A 21432-nucleotide genomic window follows, 5' to 3' on the forward strand; every position below is an offset into this window, starting at 1 on the left:
ATTTCAGGTCATGTCCTCACCCATCATCTTGGCCATGCCACACCAGCAATCAACCCCCTCCACCAAGGCATGAAACAACAGCATCTGGATGGCTTTATACAGCATATAAAACATTTAAGTTATTTGCCGTCAGCAATTAATATGGCCCTCACACAAAAAACGTATATGTCTTGGTATAAATAGTCTTAAAGTGATATTAAACCATAACTATTTTAGCAATTTCAGCAGCTTAAGTAAACACTTATAGTATCTACCCCATCTCCATATTTCAATTCTTGGCTTTCCTCCTGTTTCGTTCAGTCCCCTGTTTGTTTGCTGGTGTGGCTTTTTGGCTATTGGGTGCTTCCTTTGTCTTGCGGGGTCCTATGGAGCCTTTCTTGTGTGCGCATTCCCTGCCAGGCAGTGACATCACTAGGGAAGTGTGACCCGCACCTGGCGACACTATCAGACGATGTGACACCAAAATTACTGACAGTGAGTTTGGTGTTGCCCTCTCCAAAAAGATGGGCACTTGGTCGTAGACTGAGAGCCCGGCAGCTACACTAGAGAGGAGTCGGCATATCTTGCATGATGCTGCCAGGAGCTGGGTGCTACGGGGTTTCATGCTACAAATACTTAGGGAGAAAGCTTAGTCTGGCAAGCTCTATCCTCCAAGCTTGTAGATGGACAGCCGCTGGTGCCTGTGCTGTCTCCCTGTGACTTGATACCAACAGGAAGTTCAGGGAAGCAGCACTGTGGGACCTAGAGATGGCAGCAGTAATGGCATGCATTTCATGAAAAAACTAGGAGCATTTAATACTACGTTATTGCAGAAAAAACAGCTTAACACAAAGGGCTTCATGCAATAAATAATTACTTCACTTGGGATCGCCTTCCAAATTGCAATTGATTACTCATTTGCATGCAGTGTGAATGCATATAACCTCATTCCTCATTTATTATTAGCGAGTACAGTAAACTCGCCATTATATGGCATCCACAGGAATTAGTAGATTTCAGATAAACGTAGTTTCTGGTTGCTTGAGAGTTACTATTAAAAATGGGTTTAACTAATCCTATACCCCATACTATACCATATCATAACAGTATATTATACTTTAAACCATAAGCAATATATCGCAGTACTAAGAGTGATCACTAGGTGGCACTTGTTCATAGTAAAAACCAGCACTTTCACAAATGATTGCTCAGACACCCATTGCCAGGATAACACAGCACTTTTCCGAGATCGTTTAGACACTCATGCCCAGGATCCAGCACTTTTTGGCCCATTCCTGTACCTTTCCATGCTCCAGTGCCCTCTCTACCTCTCCTAGAAGGTGTCAGATCGGCAGAATAGTAAATACACAGTGTTTTTTTTTTTGCTGGTTAGATGGGAGTTCAAGTAAGCTGAATACCGGATAACGAAGAGTCTATTGTACATGGATAAAATGAACAGTAGCATAGTATATCCTGTGCTGTCCATAGTGCTGAAAGGTCTATAGAATTTAATCCCACAGTACTCCTAATCCCCAGTAAAGTTTATAGATAAAGAAAACAGTAATAAAGGCTCTGACACCCCAGCCTCCAAATGGGGAATGAGGGGAATTAGAGCCAGCAGCAGTTATAAAAGTGACAAGGAAACTCTGGAGAGGTGCATCGGGGGATTCCCATCTTACATCACTGGCTGAAATACCATATTAGGTACAATACTCAATATTATCAATGGAGCATGATTAAGCATAAAGGTTAATAATAAATTATAAAATAGCTCCTGGATAAAAGAGTTCTGCAGTATATTTTTAAACTTGTAAAGTGCTTTAAGAGTATGTAAACCCCTTTTTAACGTGCTTTGGATCGAGTAGAATATGGTTAAGACTTCTGTCAGATCTCCTGCATGGACCAAACAGCAATAAAAACTTGACAAAGGTTCTAACCCTTCGGCCCCGTTCACATTGAGCGGTTCGCAAATCGCGCGTTTGTCGCGCGATTTGCATTTTGCGCGATTTGTCGACACACGACCCGCGACAGCAGGACCCTTTGCCCCATTGAGAAGCATTGGAGAGCGATATCGTTGGAATTACCGCGTGATAAATCGCTCAATGTGAACGGGGCCTTCTACATTCCATCCAGAAAAAAACAAAGTTTTGCCTTGGCATACGCTTTGAAGACAAATGGGTCTTTTTATAACCAATTTGCAGAACCATCTGTGAATCTCTGTGAACATTCATTCTGTGCAAATAGAGGCAACAACTAACACTCTTAGTAGGGATGCACCAATATATCGGCCGCTGAAACATATTATCCGAAAATGGCACTTTTGTCATAATGCCGAAAGTGCCGTTTTGTGGCCGATACAGCGGTGCATCTGTGTATTCTCTCCTCCCCGCTGGGCGCTGCTCTGGGTCCCAGCGGGGAGGAGAGAAACTGTGACAGCCGGCCAAGTGCTGCTGGAGGAGAGTGCTGTGAGTGGCCGGCGTCTCTCCTCCCACACCGCTCAGCTTCCTGTCACAGATCGGCAAAGCGGTATGTGGGAGGAGACAGCTAGCGCTGTCACAGGAGGCTAAGCTCTCCTCCCCGCACCGCTCGCTTCGCCTCCTGTGACAGCTGTCAGAATGGAGAGCCAATGCAAACACTTAGCGATCAGTGATCATCCAGTGTTTGTAGATAATTGAGGACATAGTATAGTTACTATAGCCTCAATTACGAATGAATGGGAAGTGACCTACATCACCTCCTGCTCATTCATGATTGTGGTTATAGTAAACATACTCTGTCCTCATGTTATGAATGAACAGGGACACTCAGAGGATTCCTGTTCATTGATAACAGGGGACACAGAAAGAGATGAGGACTCTGTGTCCCCAATCTCTTTTTCTATTTTAAAAGGGAAATATCAGGGGCCTGTTTAGACCCCCAATATTTCCCCAAAGCCCCTGAAAGTAAAGTAAAAAATAAAAATATTTAATAAAAAAAAATAACAATAAATATTAAAAAATTTAAAAGTTTTGTTTCGGTTTGAAATGTGCATTTCGGGGAACCTCTAGTTCTTAGTATATTTTCGTTTGAGGTCCAATGTAAAGTAATACCACATTATGACCACTAGATGATCCTCAGGTACATCTAGTGGCCATAATGTGGTATTATATTACATTGCACTCGACCTGAAAAGTACATGTGTTTTTGCCTCTGTTCACACAGGATGGATGTTCACAGAGATTCACAGGGTGAATGGCTCTGTGAATTGTTTATAAATAGACCCCTATGTTTATGTAAAACTTACCAGATATTCCAATACTGGCAGACTCAAAAGGAATAGTGTATAGGCTTTTTAATATACAGTATATATATATAAAAAGGGATCAGCTTAATGTTATCATAGTGTGTTCATGTTTTAAAACATTATGTAACATTTGTAATAATAAACGTACATGGGGCTGCCAATAACTCATACTCAGGTTCTGCTTCCTGGTTTGCAGTGTTACATAATAGTTGTTCTCTACTACTCCTCCTCACAAAGCAAGTCTATGAGTTAAAAACAACGCATGAGACTGTGTGAAATACTGAGCTCCCTCTAGTGGTTAATCTACAGATTTTTATATTTCATACAATTACAAAAATATGGAAGCACAATCCTTTAAATAAGAGGCACTTTAAAAAGTACTTTAGGAACACCCCCACTACGGTTCAGGACGGTCAGGACATTGTTAGAGATCCTAAGTTATTACCATGCAAAGAAAAGCTGGATGCGGAGCTTAAAAAAGTTATCTGCACAAAATCTTTTTTTCACAGGGGGAGATTTCATTCTTTCACTACCTTGAAGGTTACGCAACTTGTGGAGCCCTTCCGTTACACTAGTTGGTATTTGAAAGCTAATATGTCGAATGCCTTATGGGGATTGGAAATAGATTCAGACTAAGGAAACGTTTAGAGCAGTTTACTTGATAGATTCTAGGGACCGTAGCTAGTTAACACTAGAGGTGATTGTTTTGTTTGGGGCAGCTTTGTATACAATTTTCAATACATTCTGTGCCTTGACTTTTGATCTGATAACGTTTTCTATGCTTAAAGTTGGAAATGTAATAAAATTGTATTGGGAAGAAAAAAAAAGTACTTTAAGTCAAACAGAGCAATAATAACTCAAAATATGAATATCAAAGTAAATCTCAAAGTATATTCTCTATACTTTCTGTATAATCATCTCCCAGCTTTGTATATCTCTTAAAGATTTTGGTGGCAAGATTTGTTGCGTTTGAGTTTTGGACTCTGCTTCTCATTATCAGCATTATGAAGCCAGCAACGCTGTCTCACACCCCTCCTATCTATAATGTGAAACAATCTAGTGGCCAGAATATGACATCATCCTAGAATCTCAGACCTACCACCCAAATCCACAAGGGATAGATAAATCTGATGGGTAATTAAAGCCTCTACCCAACATTGATTTGTCAAGATTAAGTAGATTTAGCTTTTAATGAGCTGAAAACTAAGAATCCTGATTCTGGATTAAAATAAAAATCTTGTTTCAGCAAATAGACTGTAGAGGATGTAAGGCACTTATATGTTAAGGAGCCAGCATTAAGAAGAATGCTTGGATGTTTTCTAAGTAAGTGTTTTACTATGATTTGGTGTACTAGTCTGTATACATTAGAAGTAGTTTTATGCTTGACTTAAGTTATTAGATATTCCCTGGCAGTGAAAGGCTAGGAACCTAATATAACCACAAACTCCTTTGTAGAGCAGGAACTCCACACCATTCATTTAGAGAAAGCCAAATAAATTCCAATTTTAGTGAAGAGTCTTAATTATGAGAAAAAATGAGCAGGTTTCCTGCTGCAAAAGCAAAAAAAAGTAGTGCCCCAAGAGGGTAAAAAGTCAGATCTGCCATTCTATGGTCTGTGTTATATGCCTCTTGATTATTTCATATTAGTGCCAAGATTGCAGCATTGCAAAATCTTTGCAAAGGGCCTGTACGGATTCGGCTCAAGGTACTTTAGCTCTTGGTAACACAGTATTCAGTTTTAGCTAATTTTGGGGTCATTGTAACATTAGTCTGAGGGTTAAAGTGTATCTAAACCCAAAAGCACAAATGTAATATATAACAGCTTAACAATTCTTAAATGTGGTGACTGCATTTGTTTTCTGTTTTTCCTTTATTTTCACCTGGTGATCTGTTATAAATCTGTTATTTTATCCACTGCCTTTAAAAGACCGAGTTGGCCAGGAAAGGTGGCGGATAGAGGGTTGAGACAAACCATTTAACAATGGTCAGCTTTTATTCATTTATATAAAAACCCTAATCCCAAAAGGAAAACCAAAATTGTTGTTGTAACTGCTTAACAAGTGTTAGCTGGAGTTTGGCTTTTATTTGTTCATCTAAGTTTGCTAGTCCACCTAACACCACCCTCTCCACAGGTTGACTAGCTGCTGCTCAGGGGTGTCTCTGTTGCTTACTGACCGGATCGCCAGATACAAATAAAGGAAACAAAATAATAAAGAAGAAGAATGCAGCCACCACATCTACGGATCGGTAAACTGCACATATTTTGTTTTCGGGTGTAGATATACTTTTTTTTTTAATTCAATACTTTTTTTTATTTTAATAATATAATACATAAGACATACTTATACATAGTTACATATTAAAACATCAATACAAATCAGATGAAAATACGTACAGACCCACAAAACAAAGCAAATAGAAAAAAAAGCCCTCTCTTTTTATAAAATTAATTTTCCTCTCAACATACCATATTTCTTAAGCCACGTTACTCCTCAAAATACCAATAATAAATAGGAGAGATATTATACGAGAGATATTATACCCAGGGTCCTTTACCCTATTCAATCCACTTATCCCACATTTTACCATATTTGTCCATAGTACCTCTGTGCTTGGGCATAATTCCCTCAGATCTAACCACTTTATCTAGTTCTTTCTTCCACTCCTCTACTGTGGGAGGCGCTGCTGAAATCCACCCAAGGGCTATACTACGCCGAGCTACAAATAGAACCCTCGTTATTGCCACCTTTGTGTAATATTCCACCTTTATTGGTCCAAAAATACCCAGGATACATAACAAGGGATTATTAGAAATATGGACTCCAAAGGCTATATTTATTATGTCCACTATTTCCTGCCAATATCGTTTCAGCTTCGGGCATCGCCATAGCAGATGTATTAACGAACCAGGTTCAACCCCACACTTTGGACATTTAGAATTTTCCCTGAATCCTATCCTATGTAGGAATTCAGGGGTCCGATATGTTCTATGTACAATATAAAGCTGCGTCAATTTATGCGATGCAGATGGTGAAACTAATTGGATTGACAGCAATGCCTCCCTCCAGAGGGCTTCATCCAGAGGCCCCAAGTCCATTTCCCAGCCCACTTTACATTTCATGGGAGATTTATTCAGGACCCCAGGTAATACATTTGCATACATCTTTGAGATCAAACCTCTCGTCACTGTTGTATCAAAGAATTTATCTATAACCGCATTTACATTAATACAGACCTCACGTACACCTGCATGTGCCGTGAGAGCATGCCTTAGTTGCAGATATTTATAAAATTGAGCATTCGGTAGCGAATAACTTGCCTGTAACTGTTGAAACGGGCACAGAATACCCTGATCATAAATTTGCGTCAATTATTCAATCCCCATTTCCTTCCATAGGAAGATCGGATTAAGAGACATCATCTAAGGTAAGTGCTTTAATTAACATTGGGGGAAGGGGGAAAAAGTTTTTGCCTTTAATGTCACTTTAAGTTACTTGAATGCATTTTTAAGCTTTAACGACCAAGTTGAGTGTCACTTTAAGGCATAGGGTTGATTTAGATCAGATTAAGTATTAGGCTTGGCTTTCATATTGAAGGCATGGCTGTAATTTATGCGCCAGACACCATTGTGGCCAGACTCAATGTATCATGTAAAAGTAGTTATGTTATTAGCATCCAGAGTTCTTGTCTTTGGTGTAAACTTGATAATAGAGTGCAAGTGCCAAATTTGTACAGGAAACAGTTAAAAATGTGAAATATAGCGAACTTTATAAAAGTAAAAAAAAAAAAAAGTAAAAAGCAGAAGTAAAAATAATCTCATTTTCTACCCCACCACATGCCCCAAAAAAGCATAGCAGCAGCATAAGAATAAAAGATAAGATGTCACATTGTTACACCTGTACTATTTCATAAAGACCCAATGTACCATGTACATGTAACTGTTATTGATGCAAAGCATAGAGCATACAGTAATGTGATTGTTTCAAGTTCTTGTAAATTAAAGACAGCTGAAAACTGATTGGCTGTTACTGCACATACCTGCTGTCTTTATCTTATCCTGCATTATCTTGAGCTTTACTTTGGCCCCTTTTCAATGCCCCCTGGCCCTTTAAGTGGATGGCAATGCCGGAGAACCATCATCTGTTTGCTGGGCAGTATTTCAAAATTCCGATCATGTGATCACTGTGATTGGCTGTCACAGTGATCATGTAAACAGGAGTGTGATGCTAGGTGACAGTGAACTGCAGTTACAGCAATAGGGGCATGCAATTGAGTGAGCTACTAACAGACAGGTGGTACGAATATGTGTGGTGGCATGGCGCAATGCTGTGCTGCCAAATATATATATATATATATATAGCAAGCAAGGGTTAAGAATATCAAACGATCATACACAATTCGCAAGCATGTTCGATGTAGCTGGAAGCATTGTCTCTGTACATCAGAGTAAGTTGCATTTAATGCAATAATACAATATACCATTGCAGAAGATCCAATTCAAACACTGCGTTTCTCCCAGAATTGTTTTGCAAGCTCAGGTCAGAGGTAAAACACAAATAGTATCCCTCATAGTATTCCTTCTTGAGGTTTTCTCACATGGCATGCAATTAATAACAGGAAGCAATATGGTATACTACAGCAATAGTAAGATTTTACCATTCATGTATCACCCTGTCTTCTTTAACAGGCTTTTACTGAGTTGGTTTATAGTTTTGTTTTATTTGTTAGATTACTTATTTTCCACTTACCTTGTGCTGTATGCTTTAATGCTTTACCCACTTAGCTGGATGAAGGGTAATAAGTGCCACAGTGTCAATCACTTTTTTGTATTTTACTCTCAGTTGTAATATGTTTAGCATGCTGATTCGATGTAGCTGGAAGCATTGTCTCTGTACATCAGAGTAAGTTGCATTTAATGCAATAATACAATATACCATTGCAGAAGATCCAATTCAAACACTGCGTTTCTCCCAGAATTGTTTTGCAAGCTCAGGTCAGAGGTAAAACACAAATAGTATCCCTCATAGTATTCCTTCTTGAGGTTTTCTCACATGGCATGCAATTAATAACAGGAAGCAATATGGTATACTACAGCAATAGTAAGATTTTACCATTCATGTATCACCCTGTCTTCTTTAACAGGCTTTTACTGAGTTGGTTTATAGTTTTGTTTTATTTGTTAGATTACTTATTTTCCACTTACCTTGTGCTGTATGCTTTAATGCTTTACCCACTTAGCTGGATGAAGGGTAATAAGTGCCACAGTGTCAATCACTTTTTTGTATTTTACTCTCAGTTGTAATATGTTTAGCATGCTGTTTTATTTTTGAAAATGTCATGGCCGCCATTTGTATATGGTTGCTACCATGACAACTGGTCTTAATATATGCGCTCGGTCTAGCTCCTGTCTCCACACCCCTGATGAAGTCACGCTCCTTGACGTAGCGTACGTAGGGTGGAGTATAGGAGCTGAGCTATTGCACACAGTGTCTGTGGCTGCTTACTAAAAACCTTACTTTTATCTATGATATGTGAGTAGTATCCTTTTTAATAAAGTTTTGTATCGTTTTAAAACCATCTGCACTACGAGTTTCCACTTTTTGTTTGATGCATGGGCCATTTGGATGAATTGACTGCTTTCAACTCCTGAGACTGCAATGAGAGTCTGTACCTGAGAGGAGGTGTTCGGCATCAGGTGCTTCCTCTACCTGGTTTGAATTAGAGGAAGAGCACATACAGACCCTGGTGGGTCTCTGCTAAAGGTGAGGTGCATTCCAGAAGATTTCTCTGTTGATGTTCACAGGAGACTGAGATTATTTTACATCCACTGTTTTATCTTCTATTTTCTTAATGGACTATTGAAGATCCAGGATCATGGACTTTTTTTAACCATTTATTATTTTCACTGAAGTGCATGTTATACACATGCGTTTTTTCTAGTTGTTATCCTTTTCACATTATTTCACAGCTATTATCTATTGTATTTGATTTTTCATTATGGATATTTTGTAGCAATGTATTTACACTGAGGTGCATGTTATACACATGTGTTTCTTCTGTGTTTCGCACTTTTTACACATTGTATCACATTATTTCACGGCCAGTATCTACTATATCTGACACTTTTGTAGATTCATTCACACAGCGCGGCTTTTATTATTAATTGTAAAACACAAATAATGACCCTCATGTATAGTCCCATTAACCTGGAGAGGGGGGGGGGGAAACATGAACTAAAAACAGCCCAGAATTAAGGTAATACAAATATGTCCTACCTCGCTGTCCTCTTCTGGAGGTGGGGGAGGTGCTTTGATAATCTGAAAGGCAACAAATATAGAAAACTAAACACAAACAGTAAAGTTTATCTTGTATACATAACAGAACATTTCTCAAGTCGCAAACATTATTTAAAGTTGAACCCTGGTCAGAAACTTTTACTCACTGTTAAATGCGTGCTTTTTCTTATTTTTATCTCGTAGCGGGATTTTGCATTGCAATACCGATTGGCACGTGGTCCCATTGCAGTCCCATTAACTGTATTGATCATGTTTAGCAAAGTATAACATTTGCCATGGCCATAAAACAAAGCATTGTGGTTATGGCATGTGTACAAACCCAAGTGGCCAGCTTGCTATGTTTTAGGTGGGCAGTCGGGAGGGGAGGAGGGATTGGTAAAAATGTGGCTCAACCGCCTGCTTTTACTGTCCCTTTGCTGCCCATGTGAAAAAAGGCCTAATGATGAGTTTCTTACCCTATCGCAGGGTTCAGTTTTAAAGTGTGTACACTTTAAAACAAAGTAAACTTATCCTTTGGCCCCTTTAAGATGACATCACTGCTCCCTCCCCATACAGAGATGGAAACTTACCGAGTTCTGACAGGCCCTAGTTGTTTGTGGGCATTCTGCAACGGACATCACCTTCTCCAGGCCAGTCTCCTGGTTCCAGTAGATCACCATTGACGTCTATGGGGCTCATTTCCCAGCCGGGAGACAAGCCCCATAGAAGTCAATGGAGATGTACTGCGTACTGAGTATTGTTGGCCAGGAGAAGGAGGTATTCACTGCAGGATGTAACAAACAACAGAGGCCGGGTCGGAACTCGATAAGTATTCAGCTGTGAAGGGGGAGGAAGGAAGCGGTGAGCTAATCTTAAAGGGGCCACTGAATGGGGAACTTATACTTTTGTGTATTCCTTGAAAGTCACTCATCAGCTCATTTAAAAAAAATGTATTTTGTATTTCACTAAATGAAAAAAAAAAGTTTCCATAAATTGTGTCAAATATGTAACATATGTTGGTGGCACACCCATGCACGCACACTAATCCACGTATGCATAGAAGGACAGGGCTCCAGGGCTGGTGCCATTTGCTCACAACCTCTCTGGATAGCCATTCAAGATATTCCCCAGTGACATGGCTGGATTACCTCACCAATCACTCAGCTTGGCCCTGGAATCCAACATCTGGCCAGCTCTCTGAATCTCTCTCCCTCTAGCTTTCCAGGAACTTTTTATTGCATCAGCACAGCCTAGAGCCGGGTAATTAAATACTGCAATGAACAAAATCACAGCTAATGAGCTATAGCCAATTCTTAAAGGGCCACTAGAATTATCACAGATTACTTTTGTGTAGTTGTTTGTCTAAATTTTTAAATGAAATGCTAATGCAGTCCAGGAGGCCATGGCACTATGCTGAAAGTAAACATATCACAAACCTGGGTGATTTAAAATTAAAACATGATAAAAAATTTACATAAACAGACATTACCATCAGTGACTGCTGGTAGATCCAGTGACATAGGTTGCTAAATTTATATGCAAATCTCGACTTTTCCTGCAAAAAGTCAATGTAAATTTACCACCCACTTTCCAAGCTTGCCCATTTGTCTTCCAAAGTGATGGGTAGCCTTAGTGGCCAATAGGGAGACTCGGAGATGGGAAGGGGTAGGGTCGAGAGTGACTTACAAGGAAAGTCAAGATTTGTCACATCATCTGTTTGTATCTCTGGATCTACTGATCTAGTTGCACCCAGGCTATGGATAAAGTATTTCTATAATCTTAATAAGCTGTAAGAGAGCTTAAGGTTTCACATAGATGTGCACAGCCATACAGTGTGCATGTCCATGCAGAAACCTACACCCAGCAGGGACAGTTGGTCCCTGAGTGCATTTTAATGACAGGACGTGGCTGCACGCTTTTACGTGCCAACCTGAACTTGCACCCTCGTACAGGTACAGATGCATGCCCTTGGAAATCTGCATCTGTCTGTGTCCAAGGGCATACATCTGTATCTGTACAGATGTGCAAGTTCAGGTTGGTATGTAGTCATGTGTAGCTGCATCCTGCCATTGAGTTGCAAAGGCAGCTGCACATAACTAAATGCAGCAGTTGTCCCTCCTGGTGGTGAAGGTTTCTGCATAGGTTGTATGGTTGTGCACATTCAGGTGAATGAGCCCTTAAACAAACAATAGCTGATCTCTCTAGCTGGATGCAGTTTGAAGCATTTCATTCTCAAAGTCACAGCACAGACTCTAAAGTGTTTAAGTCAGTTTATAACAGCTTAGAAACATGTGTTTAAATTAGTGGGCTGGAAGACATAGGAACCATGCACACGGGCGCATGAGGTTATTGCACATAAACTGTGGGTGCTTTTCCACGCCCTAGATAACCACTGCATCATACAGCCACCCATAGAAGTGAATGGGTGTAGGTGGCTGTATGTGGGTTCATGCCACTACTTGTGAAAACCCCCACATGTGCATGGCGTCCAGGGGTGTATGGCTTTACGCAGGATTGGGTGTACACAAGTAGCGGCATAAACCCACATAAAAATGCCTACATCCATTCACTACTATGGGCAGATGTACAATGCAGCTGGTTATCTCGGGAGTGGAAATAAGAACACAATTTAGGTTCAACTGCTTCATGCACCTGTCTGCTTGAGGTCTAAAGCAAGTTCCTGTTCTCAATTGTTATCTTTTGACTGTACCAGGTACTCCAGACCATTGAGGAAATTAGATGGCCATTTGATAATTTCTGCCTGGTGACAACTGTCCCAAAGTCAATTTCCCTCATGTTGGAGAGACTTCTTCTTGTGTCTCTTAGACAGAAAGTGTAGAGAAAACCCTGTCACAGGACGAGGACACACAAAAAAACTGACAAGGGGTTTATCCATTCCCTACTCTGTCTAAAATGTTGGCTATAGATACACTTTAATTTATACATACAAGTAAATTCTGAAGGTACCATTTGAGTCCAGAGATACATAAGATATCTAAGCAAGGAACCACTTTGGAAGGCCGGCCTGCCATTGTAATGTATACACATTCTTTTAATAGCAATAGAAGTTTATATTGATGATGTGGTTTACTGCATGTGTATACAGAGAGCTTTTCAGGTCATGACTGTGATCCACAAACAGAAGATGCTGCTTATATACACAAGAAGCGCAGTGATATTAAAACTCTGGATGCAGAAAAACAAGTGAGGTTAAACACATTCCACAAGGCCGGGTCACGCCAGGTTCCATGAACACACGGAGATGATGACATGTGAGACTTACCACGGTACAGCACAGGGGCCAGAACCACCACATCAGAGCCAGAACCAGGAGGAGAAACAAGATCAGCAGTACTATCGCCAATATCGTTCCGTCAGACTGTGAACAAGAACAGAATGTTGAGGTGTGCAACGGGCCTATTTAAAGAAGACGTCGGCTCTTAGAAAAAAGCATTGCTTTACAATAAGAAAATCACTAAAAATACAACCAAGTAATAATTTCCATACTTTCCCTGCAGGTGGAGATCACATAATATGCCAATCAAAAACTTGACACCTTCAGCCAATCAGCAATGCTCATGCTCCCTGCAGATTGTAGAGGTCTAGTACTCAGCAGGGTAGCGGACCTTTACAGAGAGACCACTGCTTAACACAGAGGAAGCAGCTTGCTGACAGAGTACAGACTTTTTTCTACGTTGTGGTTGCTTTCTATAGGAAATCAACTGTAAGCCCTGGTTCACACCTAGGCAGCACTGTTTTGTAGACATGTGCGATTCGTTTAGTTACGAATCGAAATTCGGACGAATTTTCGGAAATTCGGACATTCGGATGTATCCGAATTCCGAATTACAGATATAACGAATGCAAACGAATCCGAATTTCCGTTTCCGAAATTCGGTAGCGGTAGTTCGTTCGAACGTTTCGTTTTCGTTTCTTATTCGTTTCCTTCGTTGAAGAAAAACATTTTCCCCTCAAAAGTCACTTTGCTGCAAACGAACAAACGAATGAACGAAACGGATAAGAAACGAAAACGAAACGAACGTTCGAATGACCTACCGCTACCGAATTTTGTTCGAATCCGAATTCCGAATCCGAATTGACTTTCACTCCCGAATCCCGAAAAACTAAATAACACAAATCCGAATTTAAAACGAAACAAATTTTTTGGCAGTGCACATGTCTACTGTTTTGCGTGTTTGTACTCGCGTTAGCAGCATGCGGTTATTTGCGTGTTGTGCACATTTTGTATGCGTGTTTTACCGCGCATACATGAAGACGCGCGTTTTGATTGGCAGCTCATAAACCATTGTGGTCAATGGAAGAACGCGCATATAAACGTTCAAAAAAGGCTCACGAAAATGTGCAACATGCTTCTGTTGTGCGTTTTTGTGCATTTCTAATTAATTCTATGGGGAGGAAAAGTGCTTTTAACTGCCCAAAGAAGCTCCTGTATCTTTTCAGGCATTTCTGCTCAGGTGTGAACCAGGGCCATTGAAAATCGTGGGATTTCTCGTGTTGGGCAGTTAAAAGCGCTTTTCGAACTTTAACCACCTCCCGTCCGCCGAAGGTTGAAAGACGGCCGGACAGGAGTCTCCTGGATGCGGGTGGGCGTCTTTAGACGTCCTTCGCTCCTGCTCGCGCGCACCCCGGGCTTCCATCCATCCTGGGCGATGTGGCTCTGTGCACTGAGAACGGAGGGAGTTCAGTAAACAATCTCCCTCCGCCCTCCTCCCCGGTCTCTGAATGCAGGAAGTGATCTGTGCTTCATCAGCTTCTCTGGGGGACCTTAGGTGACATTCGGGGTCTTAGAGACCCCTGATGTCTCCATAAAGGGGACCTGTCACTGTTATTTGTTATCACATGAGGGACTTCTTACCCCCCCTATGTGATAACAATAAAGTTAAGTTAAAAAAAAAAAGGTAAAAAAAAAAAAAAATTGCTCACAAAATAATTTTTTTTTACACACACACACACACAAAAAAACCCACAAAATGTTAAGTCCCCCACATAGATGCACAAAAATACGTTGGGTGCGCCTACACGCTAAAACGACGATTGCTCCAATTATGCCGCACATGTTACATATCACCACGAACGTCTCAGTGAGAGCAATAATTCTAGGGCCATCAATCACTGATAACACTGATGAGCGGTCAAATCTTTTAAAACGTCGCCTATGGCCAATTTTGGCTATGGTAGTTTTTTGCGATTTCGTAGAACCTACATAGCACCAACAGTTTGCACAGTGTTTTACAAAATAAAGAGACCGCACAGTTACAATACAATTCAATACAGGAGAGTTAGGAGGGTCCTGCTCATGAGATCTTACAATCTAAAGGAAAGGGCAAGTGGTGATAAACAAGGTAATAACTGTTAATGAGCTGATGGAGAAAATAAAAGTGCTGTTTTTAGATGGAGTCAGGAAAGGCTTCCAAGAATAGATGAGTTTTCAGGGATCGCCTAAAGAGTAGGAGATAGGCAGACAAATTGGGCTTGGGAGTTCCAGAGTAAGGCCGAGGCTCTGGAGAAGTCAGCATGGGAGGAGATGACTGGATGGCTGGAGAGCAGGAGGTCATGGGAGGAGCAGAGAAGACAGTTTGGGTGATATTTTGAGATGAGTCTGGTGATGTAGCTTGGTGTAGAGTTGTGGAAGGCCTTGTATGTTGTTTTTAGTTGCCGTATATTGTTTTTATTTTAAAAGATCAAAAAATGCCTGTTGATCATGTCATCCTTCCTCATGCCATCATTTCCTGAAAGACATGTCTATAGCCCTACCCTTTTCCAATTGAATGACAGCTGATCTGACTATGTCTTTGCTAAATCGCTGAAGGCAGATAGTGCTCAAGGATGGCAATCATCCCTCTAACTTTGTAACAACATGAAGGTGCCAGAGCCATCTCCATGGAACAAAAGTGCTCTCTCTTGATGTGACTTGGAAGCTGCTGGTCATCAGAACAATTCTCTACCCTGTACCCTTACTAGTGGTGGAGAGAACATCAAATAGTGGTCCCATTACCACTTTATAAATGACAAAATCATGTATTTAAAGAGATTGTTTTCTTATAAGCAATGAGTGTTGATTACAATATGTGAATGTATAGTGAACTGAACAATTTGGAACCTTTAGCATTCACATACACTTTCATCTCAGCTTTGAAGAAAGAGAACAATCTGCTTAACAAAACTTAGAGTTGCCCTTTTCACACATGTTGGCCATTGTATGTGTCTGTATGCTTGAAAACATATGCCTTATACCATCAATACTTATGAGGTCCGTCTGTTTTGTTTAAATAATGAAGGTAGTAAGATGAAGAGCATGGAAAAAAAACTGCATTCCGACTAAAAACGATGGTGCTTAAAAGGGTCCTTGTTTTTATATCTGACAAAGGAGGAAAGATAGATATAGCACATGCAGAACCTGCAGTTCATTCAGCAAACACAACACTGCTGAAGTGCATGGTAGGCCATATTATTTAAAGCCTAACTCCAATTTTGTAGAGTGTGGGAATCTTAAAACCTGGGCTTTGATCCTACGAAAGAGATGTGCCCCATTTTTTGTCTCTGTGACACCAAGACAAAAATGGGGGGGGGGTTTACCAGGAAAACACAGGCAGCAGTAAAAACAAAGGAGCGACCCAGCTTGGGAGCGGTAATAAACTTTTTTTTTGCCAGCAGTAAAAACAATGCCAGAAGTTCTAAACCTTCTGTCACGATCTGGGATCAGGCGAATTGTCCAGTAGCTAAAACAGCAGGCAAATTTGTGGTATAACAGGCCGGGTTCGGTACACAAGCAGGCAGTAGTAGTATAGGAGCAGGCAGAAGTGTGGTTAGAGATCAAGCCAAGGTCAGTAGCCAAAGGTCTCAGTTTTGAAGCAGGAGATGATAAGCATTGTCAGTGAATCAGCAGCCAAAGGTTGGTACATGGATAGCAGTATGAGGGAATTTGTATTATAGTAGGAGCTGGAAGCAAGATATTGTCAGGAGCAGAAAGATCTGGAAAACAGGAAGGTCACCAGAAAACTGGGTTCAACTAAGGATTCCACAGAGATCAGGCAAGGAGATATCCAAGGTTCCAGGTGTCTCAGCGGGAAGAACCACCGCCAGATACAGCAGCGGTCCCGGGTTCAGATCCAGATCCTTACAACTTCCCTGCTCTGCGAAAAATGTCTTTTGCCTGTTTGTGTCCCTTTTGGACAGATTTCCCATCAATTCCTCTCATGCAAAGGAAGTGAAGACAAATCTCCTCAATAGGAAAATTAACAACAATTAAAAGCATAACCCTTTCTCATTCTAACCAAAACAAAATAAAACATTTTGGCTAACACTGGGCTTAAATAACCCTACAAGTACTAAACTTGACTTGGGTAAATAAACCTATTGCTACAGATTCAGGAGGTCCTTATTTGTGCCACTTTCACTTATTTGGGCCTCAACAGTCAGTTAATGAAGACCAACTCTAAGTTGTTGTACAGAGATAGGTTAGAGTGCTCAGGGTGGGGCCATAGGGCAGGGCATGTTTGCATGTGCTTCCCCCTCCCCCCACCTATGACTGGTTGCTAGGATGCTGTTGGGTGCACAGTGCTATTGGTTGCTAGGATGCTGTAGGGAACACAGAGTCATAGGTTGCTAGAATGTTTTCAGCTGAACAGCTTCATGGGTTGTTAGGACAATGTCGGCTGCACAAATTCAAAAAGAACTACCACCAGTTTGTAGATAAGGAAACTGGAGGTAATTAAGACCATCTCTAAGTTGGTATATGGAGACATGCCAGAGTGCTTAGAGTGGACACGCAGTGTAGGGCATGTTTGCATGTGTCATTCCCTCCACCCTCACCAGTTACTGGTTGCTAGGACACTGTTGGGAACAGAGTCCTTGGTTGCTAGGATGCTGTCAGAAGCACAGAATAATTGATTGCTAGGATGCTGTTGGGAGCACAGATGCTTCTAGCAACCAATGATGCTATGCAACCAACAGCATCCTAGCAATCAATGATGCTGCGTGGCCCAAGGGGCTGAACAGTCACTGAGGATGGAGTGTTCAATATGGACACTCCAGCCTCAGTGTCACCCCCCACATGCCTCCATGCAACATATTCATGCACATTCTGACAGGTATATGAATCTGTCCTTAGTTGTGACATTTCTCACACTAACTTTAGACAGTTTTCTTATGAATGTCTACAATACTCTGTGCATTCGAGGGATTGTTTTTCGTGCCTGTTTATAGAAATTCAGACTCAGTTACTTCCAGCAAATTTAACCCTCTAATTCCAATATACACCCTATAATTATATCGTCAGCACCTCATTTAAAAATAACTCCGATAGAGTATTTATTATAACCCCTAGATGCTGTGAATAATATCATCCAAACACTGTTGGTGTCATCCATCCCTGTTTGTGTTGAAATGAACAGACACCCAACTAGCTAGACTGTGTCAGAGATATGTTGGATGTGCGTACCGCATAACAGTAAATAGCTGCAACGCAGGTCTGCACCTCTTCTATATTCCTGACAGAGCACAGCATGCACTGCACACTTAGACCTCAGCTCAGGTCATAGGACTCTACATCTAGACGCCTGTCTCCATTTATCACTTCAAGATGTGCTGTAAATGCACCAACTTTTGCTTAGTATTGTTACCTCTGTCTCATTATAATGAGTTTTCTAACAATGTTTCATCATGTAAAATATAAATCTTATATTATGCACACGTATTGCAACGTCAGTGTCTTTTTAAATGGAAAAAGAATGAAAGACCACATGAAAAAACAGATTAAGGAAATGTAAACTGTAGGAGACGGCAAGATTGTCTTTTATTGCGTGGTCCAGAGTCATGGATGTTTTAACACTATAACCTCTGCAGGAAACTTGTGTTCAGTTTTTAGGTAAATGGACATTAGAGTTTTGTACTAGCCACTGATCAGTGCAGAGAGTTTGGAGTTTAAGTAATATCTTTTCTTGGCTAAACTACAGTAAGTTATTAATTAGCCTGAAGAAGATGGATCTAAGGAATCCTGAAAGTTTGCATCTTTAATAACTTAGGTTACACAATAAAGCGTATCCCTCAAACTCCAAACTTTCTGCGATAAGTGGACATAGTAAGAGACTCCAGTTACAACTACAATATAGCAAACTACGAGGTTTACAATAGGAGAAGTCTGTGGCCCCTGGCTCTAAAGGGGGCTACAGGGGGCTAAAGGCTACTGTGTCTACTGAGCCTGATGAAGGGGACCGTGAGCGGCCCCCATAACGTCGCTATCACTGTGACAATATGCGCCAATAAAAGACATTTGTTTGACCTATTATTCCGGTGTGCTGGTGACATCTTGCTTCTCTATTACAGTCAGGGCCGGATTTCCCACAAGGCCAACCAAAGCCCGGCCTCGGGGCAGCAGGGAGTAGAGGGGCAGCAGGGGTGGGGAATTCATATTTCCTGATGCCCAGGACATGCACTTCTGGGTGCGGGGCGGGTAGTTGTTTTCTACATTTAGCCTTGCTTTGGGCAAGCAGAGCTAAATGTACAGCGGCGAAGCCACCGATTGTTATGTACAAGTGATCTCTGCGATGTTGCCGAGATCACTTGTATGCAGCTTGCAGGTTTGCCATTCTCCATTGAGGTTTGGCGGGTGTGGGGGTCCGCATTGACAAACCTGGCCTTGGGGCAGCAGAGAGAGTAAATCTGGCCCTGATTATAGTGAACTATATGCATGATCTTTGGGGTGCCATTTTCATGTTACAGCAATGCATAGTGTGAATAGGTCCTTAAGGCGGATCATTTGTGGGTGTTTTTTTGGGCTTTGAGTTTTTGTGAAGGCGTTTATATGTGCAATTCAGACATAAGCCTTTTGTTAGAATTTGTATCCATTGAAAAGCTAACTACTAGGCATAAAACACTTGAAAAACCTGCATTACACGTGTGTTTTCAGATTATTGTCCATAACCCATTGCACACCTGACCGATAAGTCCCTGGAAGGTAATGGGTGCTGCAGTGACAAACGGGTGGCTCCGTGCAATACAAGAAGAAGATAAGTCACTGGCACTTCAAAATCCTTAAAGGAGAACTATGACATGAGTGATTTCCACTCACCTCATAGTTCTAAGCCGACCTGTGACAATGAGACTGTCACAGGTCGGCTCAGTAGATCGGGAGGTGAGAGAACACATACCGGGTTACCTCACCTCTCGATCCTGTCACGGCTCTCTGCCGTGACAGGGGGAGGGGCTGGATTCCCCTCTCCCCGCTCCGATCTGCCAGCGCTGACTGGCGGAACGGACGGGTACAGCTGGCTCTGCCTCTAGATAGGCAGAGCCAGCTGTCACTCACGCAGCTGGGCGGATCCCGTCATCTAAGTCGGGATCCGCTCCAGGTGCGGCGTCTCAGTATACCGCAAGCTGTAGCTCGCGGTATACTGAGCTTAGGGTAATGGGAGGACGCTAGTTTGTGTCCTCCCGTTACCCCAAGGAGAACTATGGGGAAAAACACTGACCCCATAGTTCTCCTTTAATCAATATACCTTTATTGATGCATAATCATAGTATCACATCATCACTATTATATATCAGTAAAGATGTATTGATTAAGAATTTTGAAGTGAGGTGGCCTATCTTCTTCTTGGGTCATTTTTCATGTGCTTAGATTGAAGTCTACTAGGGCCAAAATGCTTGACTCATGTGATTGTTGGAGCTACAGACGTTTTGCTACAAGCAACAGAACGCTCACATGTGAACAGGGGCCATTAAAAACAATGGTATTGCTCCTGCTGAGCATTGTAGCACATGTAGGCATTGTAGGCATTAGAGCCACAAAACATCCAGGTGTGAATGGGGCCCTAAGTGCTGCTTGAATATTTGCATAATTAAATATCTGAAACTTTAATCCTGCACTGCGTCAAAGGGGTTAAGTTCAGCTCTTCCAAAACTCTCAAAATCTTTTCTGGCAGTAGCTTTGAAAATAAAGTTTGCAGTCACAGCTAACTTGCTGCAGCTGAAGCTCCGTTCCTTGTTTCCAGATGTGTCACAAAATAAAAAGACAACAAAAAAAGCCACCCTCGGTGGAAAGTAGCGTGGCTAATTCTTCCACTGTCACAGGGACTTCTAGCGTGCCTACTCTTGGCGCTGTCTAGCATCCTATAGAGACCTTAACTCAAATATTTGATCATAACACATCAAGCAGCTTTCCTAATTGTTTTATTCTTCATGATAAGTATACAAGGATATGAGTTCCAGACTTACACAGTGTGTACTGGTGATGATGACAGAGCTTGAAATGAAGCTTAAACCATCATTCATGCTGACGTGAAGAGCTGCAAACCTGCGGGAGCGGAAAACAGAGAAAGACAACTGTTACATTAGAATATCTATATAACATTAGAATAGAGTAACAAAATTACAGATGGCGTTTTCTAGGGCAAGCTAGAGGACAGATGCTAATATCTGACTGGTACAGGGTCAGGGACTAATATATAAGTTAAGTCACTCACTATAGGTATTTGTGCTTTCCATATAACTAGGGATGCAATGATACTGATTTTTCAGTATCAAGTACGAGTACCGATATTTATCTTTTGGAACTCACTGATACTGAGTACCGATATCAGTACTTCCACTAGTATGGAGCCGTCTTCCGGTGCAATCAGGAAGCCGGGATGCGTGTCATTACCCGCCACCCGACTCCATGTTGTTTGGCCAGGAAGCCGGCTTCCCAGGCCAATCAGCATGGAGCCGGCCAAACAGCATGGAGCCGAGTCATTACCTGCTGCCCGGCTTCCTTATGGCCAGGAAGCCATCTCCATGTTCCCTTGCGGCACTACCGGTCAGAGGAAATCTTCTACTGACCGGAAGTTCTGGTATCTGGGGTAAGTATCGAAGCGTTTGGGCTTCGATACTCCCCCC

General features: G+C 41.5%; 1 protein-coding gene across 1 annotated transcript in view; it reads right to left on the bottom strand.

Moving 5' to 3' along the window:
- ANTXR1 (anthrax toxin receptor 1) overlaps positions 1 to 21432 on the bottom strand; it is a 178685-nt gene that overhangs the window by 84057 nt on the left and 73196 nt on the right. The window contains exons 12-14 of the mRNA XM_018554410.1: positions 20773 to 20851; positions 12821 to 12916; positions 9538 to 9579 (exon numbers count right to left, since the gene is read on the bottom strand). Of these exons, the coding sequence (XP_018409912.1) occupies positions 9538 to 9579; positions 12821 to 12916; positions 20773 to 20851 (217 nt within the window). The remainder of the gene's footprint in view (positions 1 to 9537; positions 9580 to 12820; positions 12917 to 20772; positions 20852 to 21432) is intronic.

The sequence above is a fragment of the Nanorana parkeri genome, unplaced genomic scaffold (assembly GCF_000935625.1).
Source record: "Nanorana parkeri isolate BGI_ZX_2015 unplaced genomic scaffold, ASM93562v1 scaffold157, whole genome shotgun sequence".
Lineage (NCBI taxonomy): Eukaryota > Metazoa > Chordata > Amphibia > Anura > Dicroglossidae > Nanorana > Nanorana parkeri.